The sequence below is a fragment of the Alligator sinensis genome, unplaced genomic scaffold (genome assembly GCF_000455745.1).
Source record: "Alligator sinensis unplaced genomic scaffold, ASM45574v1 scaffold240_1, whole genome shotgun sequence".
In the NCBI taxonomy this organism is placed as follows: domain Eukaryota; kingdom Metazoa; phylum Chordata; order Crocodylia; family Alligatoridae; genus Alligator; species Alligator sinensis.
In genome coordinates this window covers 1,540,515-1,551,583 of record NW_005841902.1, presented here as the reverse complement: position 1 = coordinate 1,551,583, position 11,069 = coordinate 1,540,515, and the positions used below count along the sequence as shown (strand labels likewise).

Here is an 11,069-nt window from a genome sequence, read left to right as displayed (position 1 = left end):
CCGTTTCTATATGCTGGACCTCGGACTGGTCTGGATCAGGCCCACAGACTGGCCCTGCATGCTGGATCCAGTACTCAGGACTAGTCCAGCCTGGGCACTGCATGCAGCACATGCCCTGGACTGGCCCTGTGCTCTGTAAATGACGCGCACCCTGGACTGGGGCTGAGGTGTGCTGCATATGGAGCATGGGACAGGAGCCAATGTGCACACACTGTACAGCACACATGGGACCAGTCCTGGATGCACACTACATGGTGGTGCCTGTGCTAAACCAGGCCTCTGTTTTAGATCTGGCACATGCAGCTGGTCTCTGGGCCCAATCTGACTGGTGGTCCAGCAAGCTGAATGAGTTGATACCTGTGATCTACTTGCTTGTTCTGAAGGAGAAAAAGGTGAAGAACTAACACTGAGAGTTGTCTAAGGGTAACGCTAGCATGGTAAATGTTATAGTAATTGCTGCTTGTCATGTTTTTGAAGCAGGCCCCTAACTTCCTCTTCACTCTTGTAGGCTAAGCACAGACAATCAAAAAACCTGAGGCTGAATCAATTCAATCTTCGCAGGTTAGTTTAAGCTGCATAGATTGAACTGTAAGCAAGTGAACAGACATTTGCTTTTGATTCTGGAAATGCAGCCACATGCCTGCAGTGTTTCCAGGCCATAAACTGGGGCATACTAGAGCATGCCTCCCTGCTCAGCTGGAGCAGACAGCTTGGGCCAAGGCTAACCTGCCCATTCTGCGAGGAGGGTTTTGCAGGAGAGGTGCAAAGTATCCTGGGATGCTAGGGGGCTGTGAGTTAATTTGAATCTGGAGGAGATCTGGGACAGAAGTTCAATAGACCAATTTAACCTAAATCAGTTAAGTTTAACTGATCCACCCAGGCTTATCTTAAACTGATTTTGGTCATTTTGAAAGCGGTTTATGTACACTGAACTTCTGAGCTAAGTACAGGCAGTCAAAAAGCCTGAAGCTGAATCGATTCAGTCTTTACAGGTTAGTCTAAACTGCACAGATAAATTGAAACAGAAGTGGACAGACATTTACCTTTGATTCAGGAAATGCAGCCACATGCCTGCAGTGACTCAGGCCAGAAGCTGGGGGCCACTAGAGCACTGCTTTCTGGCTGTGTTCACTTCCTCTTCCTGCTGCCCCCCAAGTCTCTGTGATTTGCAGACTAGACACACAGCGGCAAGACTCTGCAGGGTTGCTCATCACTGCTTTCAGGTGCCTCTGGGATTTGTAGTCCATAGTTGCAGCCAGCAGTAAGTTTGAGCAGGGGAAGGGGTGTTTAGCTCCCCTCCCTGGCCCCAGCCGAGGTTTGCCATCGGGGGGCAGTATTCCCTCTGTAGACCGGGCTGCATCCCCAGCCAGGCTTTCCCCGCTCCCACCCCACTTTGTCAGCCAGCCCTCACGGCTCCAGCTAGGGAGCAGAGGGGTGGGGCCAGCCCAGATCACTGGAGCAGACAGCCCAGCCCAGCCCAGGGCTGGAAAGCATGCTGGGGGGCTGTGATTTCACTTTAACCAGGAAGGGGTTTGGGACAGAAGTTTCGTAAACAGGTTTGACCCAAATCAGTTAAGTCGGATACTGCATTTAATCAGGTTTATTTTAAACTGGTTTCAGACATTTTGAAACTGGTTTATGTGCACTGAACTTCTGTTCTGTTACAGGCTTAAACCAGTATCTGATCAGTTAAACCAGTATAGGTGTAACTTCTGTCCCTAGCACTGTTGCATAACAGATTTGAACCAGTTTCTGATCACTTACACCAGTTTATGGTGTAATTTCTGTGCCTGGCCATAGAGTCTCACAACCCAGGAGAGTTATGAGAATTCTGAAGGCCTTTCCCTTCCCCATGAGAAGTAGATACAAAAGAAGTTATAAACGGTCTTGTTTTCAGAACAGTTTGAAATCCAGAGCAAGAACAAAACAAGAATTGGGGCACAGGCTTTTATTTTCTGAATGGAAAGCGCAGAGAATTTAGTCACGTATTTTGATTGTTTACATCCACAAAACAGCAGCAGAAACTCACAAGTTCCTAACTTTTTTTTCTGTGTGTACTATTCATTTAATTGAAAATTTTCTGGTAAATAACAGGATTTTTTGCTGCATACTTACTGATAATCTAATTTTGATAAGGGAAATTATTTTGTTTGTGAAGTATCAGTAACTACTTAGCATTTCTTTAAGAGCTAACATCTGCTGTCCTCAACACTCCACTTTGGAAAGTTTTATCATGTTGTTTCATCACTTGCTGAAAAACGTACTTACACTGATATTAATGGGCAGTATATACAGCCTACTTTGTTCACTGTTACTTTCATTATAAGTCTTTTTTTTCATTGTTAAAGGGTTTTCTTTTTGCTGGCAGCCGTGATCAATTTGAAAAATAAACACAGGGAAAGTTTTGGAAGCTAAGACTTTCTGTTGGGAATGCTGTCAGAATAGGTCATTATTAGGCCTACCAGCTTTGACATCCCTTTAAACATTAGCAAGCGTGTTGTTTTTAAAAATTATTCCTTTCTACATTGTAATAATTATCTGAAATCCTAATTAAATGCATGTTTGGGAAACCTTAATTGAAAGCATTGTAAAGTAAATTTATATTGAGTATTTTCAGGTGGTTTTACCATGACTTTAGTACAGAATAGGACATTCTTTGTCAGCTTTGCAAAGCTCTAACAAAACTTTTTGCTTCATTTCTAGCAGGTATGTTAGGGCCAAGTGTGTGCAGCTCAGTGTACAGAACTGGATGTGTGCATGCACATTACTACTGCACATATGCAAAGTACTAACACGCATGGAAGAACAAATATTTAACCAATGAGCTATTAAGCACTAGTTCATGTAGCTGAGTTCATAGGTATGCATACAGTTGTATTTGTAAATTGTTAAAAATCTCTTTTAAGTACAAGAATGGTAACTTAAGACTTGCAAATCTAAGGACTGGATTTTCATTAAGCTTCTGTGAATATATCCACATTAGCATCATTTAAGTGAATATCTGTGTATCTGTATAAACACGTAATATGGTATTTAGCTAGCAATTGCATGTGCAGTTCCTAAATTTTGTCTTACACGTGAAGGTATTTGTACAGGCAGTCCTCAGACTTACGACACAATTGGTTCCTGAAAACCATGTCTTAAGTCAAAACGTTGCAACTCAGAATTGATTTTCCCATAAGAAACAGTGTTATAAATGGGGGATTGGTTCTTGAACCAAGGCCTGATACCTTATTTTCACCAAAAATACCCCAGAATTTTGTACTCAGTCAATTATAGATGAGTAATATAGCTACATTAATGTTTTTATATTGTAAATAGCAATCATATTGATTTGGAAGGACTTCTTTGAGGAGACTGCTGGACGTTTTGAAGGGCTCTTGACTGGACTTTTTGAAGGGCTCTTGGCTGGAGTCTTCTCAGGAGTCTTGGCTGCTTTCTTAAAGAAAGTGTCCAAGGAAATTTGGACAGATGTTCTCCAGGGAGATGGGTGATGCAGTGAACTTGTTCACTGGCATGGCTTGGCATCAGATCAAGTGGTGTAAAGTCATAAATTTGAAACAGGGTGTCAATTTATACGCGTTGTAAGTGTGAAACGTTGTAACTCAAAACATTGTAATTCAAGGACTGCCTGTATATGCAAGTGAGGAAATTTCACTTCTTATGATTTCATTAATAGAGAACTGCTGAAAAGTGTGACCTTATCCAGACCTTGCTGCAAGTATTTTGTTTCCATAAGATGTATTTTATATAGTATTAACCTTGAGACAAAAAGCTCTCGAGTTCCAAGGCTCTTTTTCGGTCCGTGTTGAACTGAGGGGCATGCAGTTACTTTTATGTTCACTAAGATTTTGTTCACTGCCTCTGATTTTTCAGGCAGTGGTGAAAAGCATAAAAAGCCTACTTTGCCTGTTAGGAGTTACTCATGTTTGTGTAGTTTCACTAATGTACCATTCTGTACAAGTGTGCAAGGCATCCCCAAATAAACACCTGTAGTTAGTGTTTTAAAGTGTAAATAATAGACAATGCAAATAACTCTACTTGAAAAGCTTTTGTTTCATTTCGTCTAGATTATATTATTGAGAAATATACTTGATTTTTAAATTATACATTTTTCTTTATAATGGTATACAATTGGAGGGGGGACCCCAGAAACTGCCAGAAAACATAACAAGTAGTATACTATAAGTATAAAAATAGGCAAACTAAAGTCTGTGATGCATGCATCTTTAGATGTGGCCATATGACTGCTACAGTACAAGTAGAGTGATGTAAATTTAGGACTCCATCCAGCTGTAACTTGTGACTGACTTGTGTGTTTCAAGTGAATATTTGTCCTTTAACAATTGGCTTCCTAATGCTAGAATTACCGTTATGTATCCCTTAAAGGCTACCAGTATCCTAAGAGCTACAGAAAAATGTTCTATTTTCTTGCATACCACATGGCCCTAAATAAGGTCTTGTTTTTGGAAGGTGACTGCAGAGGAAAAGGTTTTTCCAGAGTTCTGGTGGACAGCTGAATATATACAGCAGCTCGCTTGACCTCAGACAGTTCACTGGCTACTTCAGGTGAAAGCTATAGTATTAACCCTTTCACAGCTACTGCTGAATTGGCAAGTTTTTGGATGCTCAGCCAAAAGTTATTACCAAATCAGCAGCAGTTGTGAGAGAATTAAAACTGGACTCTGCCTGTGCTGCTTGACAGTCCAGAGTGAAATGGAAGTCATTACAGCATAGCCTCTCTGTTTAAGACACTCCCCCATTTTGGAGGACTGATTTTTGGGGAACAGTATGTGTGGTATGCAAATAAATATGGAATTCCAAGTGCGGTACCCATAATAGCCATAAGTTTGGCCACCTTACTGCTCTTTATGTCAAAGTGCAGCGGTTACAAAAAGGTTGAACATTTGAAGTCACTTGAAGCACAGCTGAACCCACCTGATTTTCAAGCATGTTCAGTTGTCTGCTGCACCGATGATTTTCTTAAGTTGATTAGTCTTGCATAACTGTAGCACTTAGTCACTTTTTCACGGCACACCAGTGTAGGTTATAATTTAAATTTTCCCAGGACAAATGATCCATCGACCATATTCAGTGTTCACAGTACCTGAGTGTGTGAAAGAATGGCAACATAAATATTTAAAGAAAAATAGGTTTCAAATAGTCAAGATGCAGTGGAATACTGATGTCTAAGAAGGTTGAGATAGCAGGTTTCTGATCTTGGGCAGATAACAATAAAATAAGTAGGCTTAAAATATATTTTTCTTTTCCTATTTAAAAAACTAGTCAAATGAATATCATAACACAATGGCAACATCTGCCAGGGAAATTCAAACAAAATATCCTCCCTTAGGATATTGTATGTGCCTCCAACTAAAGCTGTGTATATAATGTGAATGCCAGGAAATTCTGACATGTTATTGGAGCAAACACTTCTGAAATCTCTTGTGTTGTTCTGTTTTTAGCAACTTCACTGTGTGGTGGTTGGAAGTGAAAATGCTAAGCGATATTTTGAGGCCGTGCAAGGATCAAAGGAACATAAAGGAGAGCTTTTTGGGATCCGTAACCTTTTCAAGCTTCGGACCCACGGGTCCTGCCTTACAAAGGACATCCTGGAGGTGTGAAGTTTTCCTTCTGAATTTTAGATACTAGCTTCACATATTTTTCTTCTCTTAAAGTATTTTACTGTAAATATGAATGGAGATGCCTTGCAGAGCAGTATTGTGAAACTTAATAATACCAGTTTACACAGTGCCTTAATTAACCTTTGGCTTCTAGTTTCTCACTTCCATTCATGCCAAAAAATTCCCTGTAATTAAAAAAATGTGGAAAATGTGTCCAAATTTAGATTTGTCAAGAGATCACTGAAATCCTTTTCTGTTCTTAATAAAAAATATCACAATTGATTGCGTGATGTTTCCACTTTTGTTCAGTTATACCTGTATCTAGTTCTGTAACTTTATATTACTACAGGGCTGTCCAGAACCCCCAACCACACACTGTACAGATTACATACCCCTGAGCTTAATACTGTGGGGCCTGCACACTGTGCCATGCTGCACTGCACAGGCCCCTGACACATTAAGCAATTCCTGTCTTTACATTTATGTGTAGGTAAAGGTGTCTAACATAATGTGGGATGCATCATCTCTGAATTAAGCTTAGAACATTAAGAACTTCTTTAAATGAGTCAATCATAGTCCTTTCTAAGGAATTTAACTTCAGAATTGAAGCTTCTGTGGGATAATCTCAATCAAAGTGATGGTTTCGTGATGGCTTTTAAGCAAATCTTTAATGCCATTTTTGAATTATGTGAACATGGGAAAGATTCATATTGGGGATATGTCAACTCCAAACTGTTTTTGCAAGGCGGACAAAATGTAATCTTGACTGGTGCTGTCAATAAAGAAATTACGGTGCTTGGAAAACTTGTTCTACATGTAATGAAATTATGTGCATCTGTATAGGACTTGCTCATTGCTTAGCAGGAGTTTGAGATCACACTGCCAGTCCAGTGAGTCTTTCCATAAATAGAAATGTGGCAATTTTGAGCCTTATCTGATTGATGAATCTACTTTTGAATGTTTGCACCTAGATAGAAGGGGTATGATTTGTAAAGTTTGGTTTTCTTACCTGGTAGTATTAACACACATGCTTCCTTCTCTCTAATATAAAACATGGTTGCCTTTCATCCTTTGACTGTTTTAGAGGGAGGGAAAAGTGGAAGCTGGAGTCATGACAGCTACTACTTGGCTGAAGGAGGAGCCTCCATCATGCAAATCAGAAATGGTGAGTTGCCTTTGTGTATGTCATGCAGAATGGAGTGTGAAAGTTTCAGTTAGTATGTAGAGCAAATTATCAGAAACTAGAAACAAAAGTTAAGGGTTAACATCAAAAAGTAGTATGTTCTGACATAACCATAGCCTTTTGTTACTTTACCTTGGAATAAGAAGAAAGGTTCAGACACTGGAATGTGCTGAATCTCAGGTAATAGTCTATCAAAATGCCTTTAAAATACTCCTTAAAATATCATGAGACTAGTGGATATTTTTCCCTTTAAAACCTATTCATTTGCTGTACAACAACAAATATTGACTTGTTGAATAGCTACATTCTGAATGGGTTATTTGATAAATGGTATCTGGAACCACAAGATTGGACCTAAACTGATTTGACTTCAGTGACTCCAGGCCTGTTTATACTAAGTAAGGATCTGCCCCTTATAGTGCCTAAAACAGAATATTTAAAGTAAACATCAGTACTTTACACAAAACCTAAATAATTGGTCTCTCTCTGGGCCAGGGAATTGAGCAGGAAGCTCCATTGGTTTGGAGGTTAGCATTCCCCCAGGTCTTGAAACTGCTGAATAGGCCCATATATACAGCTATAGATAGCTATAATTAATTCTGTTTAGAGTAATGCTGGATTTAAAATTACAGCAAAATAAACTTTTCCTCTATGGAAGCATCTATCAATTTAATCCCTTGAATCTGTGAGCTTTTTATCCAGCTTCATTGTGAAGGCTTATTATTATTTATATTTGGGGTAACCAAATATGGGAATGGGATATGGTGATAGCCTATAATAGAGCTGAGTCAGAAGTGGTTATTTTGGCCTGCAATTTTTTTTTAAATGCTTTAAGGACATTTCATGAAAAACCAGAGAGAGAGAAAGTAAGATTCTCTTCAAAACAATTAGCATCCTGGGGCACTTTTACATGTGCTCTGGGGGTGGGGGTGGCCCTTTTAATTACAGTGGTTCTGAGAGCTGCTGTAATTAAAGCACCGCAGCATGTCATGTATCAACATCCTCACTCTTCAAAATGGTGGCAGGGGCTCTTGAACTAAAACTCATTTGATGAGCTTTAGTTCAAGCGCCCCCACCGCCATTTTGAAGTGCAAGGATGCTGATACACAAGACATGGGAGGCTGCTGGAGCACAGTAATTACCGTGCTCCAGCTGGCTTGATCAGTCAAGTCTGCTCTGATGCACTGTAATTGCAGCGTGTTGGAGCAGGCTCTGTGTTCATGTACAAGCACCCCTGGTGTTTGGAACAGACTCGGATTCAGTCAAAATCAAGTAGATAAGAACTTTAAAACTATTCTCATCTCCCTTAACCCGAGTGAGTCTTCCGTTTACAAGCTTTTGGCTCTTGGGTGGGTTTCTTTCTGTTTTTGACCAAAAGTTTCATTCTGGACCTGAGAGACCTATTAAGAGTTTTATAAACAACCCAGTAAGAATTTTATAAAAACTGATACATTTTCACAGAAGCTTTGGTTCTAATTAATCATTCAGGGCTTAGGGTTTAAGAAATTTCTCAGCTAGCTCTTGAAGATAATTCTGATAGAAACAAAGACAAATAATTGTGCCCCACAGAGTTGAAATGCTGGTTGTTCACAATCTTAGGTCTCATCTTCTTGGGAATGTTTTTGGTGTAACTGGAGGTGTGAATTTAAATGGCTTATTGCTGTATCAATTTATCCTCCATTTTCGATGTGGATGTAATTGTAGATGTGTTTGTGGGATTTTTTTGTTTATAATGTTAAGTGAAAATCTACTCTTCTAGTGAAATAAATATGTCCACAGATGGGGTTGTACCTTGTTAATTACTTGTATGACTGGAAGTATGTTTCCATGTAGACAAGACCGTAATTTTTTACCCTTCTGTTTTGATCTTCCATATACACCTTGAATTTTGTCTGCACGTAATATATACAGTTCAGTTCCTGGTTGTTTTTTTTTTTAAACTTCTGTAGCTTCAAAATACTTTGTACTTGTTTAAATGATAATTGTTTGTGTGTTTGGCTATACTGGACCTGAAGCAGTTCTAGAGAAGAAGGTTGTTTGTAATCCCTGCTCTTTTAAACTGTTTTAAGTAGGAGCTTTGGCTGCCATATCTTAAGAGGTTGACCACCCTGTTGTTTGTTTTCTTTTAAAATGATTTTATTATACAGTATTTTGCACAGTTGAATTATCTTTCAGGCTAAACAACTTAACCATTAGAAGTTTGCACCAAAATGAATGATTTTGAAACATAAATCCAATAGTATGTTCATTGGACAAATGCAGATTGTTCACTAACAGCCACATTGTAGACAGCATGTATTGCTATATTTGTAGGAAAAAATATATTAATGTTCACTGTTTGTCATAACCTGTATGCAATATTTTGTTGAAATTTTCTCTTTACTTACTACCTGTTTATTGTATATACTCTTTAGTCACTTTGTATAGATTGAATTCTATAATTAAATGAAGTCCCAGTTCCTGAATTAATATCTATTTTTTCTATAACAATGTCTAATTTTGAATCTTTAAGTAATTTGTTTTATTTATAATTTAACTTGTCTGACAGTTATTTTCAATATTTTTAGCATGCAGAACCAGGTTATGAAGAAGATAAAGATCCTGTCAGACCTCAGGAACAATTGGTGAAAGAAGAATTTGATTTTTCAAGTGAAGGTAGTGGTGATGAACTTAAGGGAAATTCAAGGAAAAAAGCAGACAAAAACAATGGAAGTAACACAAATCCACAGGGGCAACTTACATTAATGCAATGCGGTTTCTCTAACTTGTTAGAGAGAGAAATTAAAACCACCCTGGAAAGAGATCATTCTAGTGGTTCTGATCATTCAAGTTCTGACTGTCCGTCTGTGAGACAGAGATTGAATGTAAATGGCAAGTGTGCTGGTCTTCAGAAAACTCAGAGTCATAACCATATTTTAGAGCAGTGGAAAACCACAAAGTCATGGAATAGTAGCGAAAAACCAGATATACAGAGTTTGACTATACCTGCAGATTTGCTTGTTTTGTCGGCCTCTGAGGATGAAAGGGACATGGAAAGTAAAAATAAGGAACAGTGCATTTCAAAGCAGGTTGCTATAGTCATGGAGACTGAAGGCAGCTCAGAAGAGAGTAATGATATCATCTTTCCTTCCCATGTTCCAGCTCATCAGGCACCTGTTTCTGCTAAAAGTTTTAATAAATATGAGCCCCTTTCAGGAAAATCTGAAGGGTCAGATACCAAAAATAACACCATTCTTGCATCTAAGGGAGATTGTCAGCAGTCTCTGAACCATAATACCTGGTCAGCCTTCAGAAAAACAAACTCTTTGAAACATGCCCAAGAGACGACAACAGATATACAGGGTACAAGTGATATTAGTGATGAGTCTGATGATATTGAAATGTTCCTACAGTCCAAACCAAGAAACCTAAGAGATGTTAGCTCCTTCAAGTGGAAAAAAAAGTGTAATCTAAACAAGGGATTTGGTAACTCTTCCAAAACCATGCTGCAAGTAAAGACAACAGGCAAACTAGAAAAGGAAAGTGATTCACAGACTATAGATGAATTTTCATCTTCTGAAGATAATTTACCAGTTGAGAGAGCTCACTTCACTAAGCAAAGCCATAGGCGCAAAACTCGGAGGTACAGAATTCCTTTTGAATCTAAATCATCCTGTCAAATTAAAGGTGCTTCTGTTACACCGGTGAAACCCAGTCACTTCCATAGCCCCAAGACTGCTATATGTAAGGAAGCAAGTGCCAGACAGGAGGAACAAGGAGGCTCACTGGACAGATATTTCGGTGAGGATTAATTTATTTTTGGGGATTCTATTTGTTGGTATTTGCTTCATTCAGAATAGTCAGAAATTCAAGATGGAGTGATATTGCACATAAACGAAAGTTTTAGGTCACTTATTTATATTTGTTCTATTGAGAGTTTTTCAGTATTGTTCTACCCTTTTATAGTCTTATTGATTTTTTTACTGGTTAGCCTGTCCTTTTGTTTCTTCTCATTTGGTGGGGCACTGCAATACCTTTTTATCTCTTATTTTCCTAAACATTTGCAGTTGCTGCAAAAAATATATATTATTAAGAATTACGATGCATTTATGTCGAAGTCAGAAATGTTAAACCTAAAGTTTAGACGGCAATGTTGTTTTTCTTTTTTATACTACATGATTAGTTCTTTGTGTCACTCATTATAGTGTGAATCTGCACTGGCACTGGCAGTATAGTACAGGACTGTCCAACTTCCAGCCCGTGGGCTCCCACTCAGTTGCCCA

General features: G+C 38.8%; 1 protein-coding gene across 12 annotated transcripts in view; it reads left to right on the top strand.

The window, feature by feature from the left end:
- Nucleotides 1–11,069, top strand: part of ERCC6L2 (ERCC excision repair 6 like 2) — a 104,987-nt gene that overhangs the window by 67,075 nt on the left and 26,843 nt on the right. For 9 of the 12 annotated variants that reach the window (XM_025197675.1, XM_025197673.1, XM_025197677.1 and 6 more), the window contains 3 exons: nt 5,466–5,618; nt 6,709–6,789; nt 9,375–10,587. In XM_025197675.1, the coding sequence (XP_025053460.1) occupies nt 5,466–5,618; nt 6,709–6,789; nt 9,375–10,587 (1,447 nt within the window). Of the gene's footprint in view, nt 1–2,720; nt 2,861–5,465; nt 5,625–6,708; nt 6,790–9,374; nt 10,588–11,069 lie in introns of those variants that run through there. The other 3 variants (XM_025197679.1, XM_025197682.1, XM_025197683.1) reach the window with 3 other exon arrangements.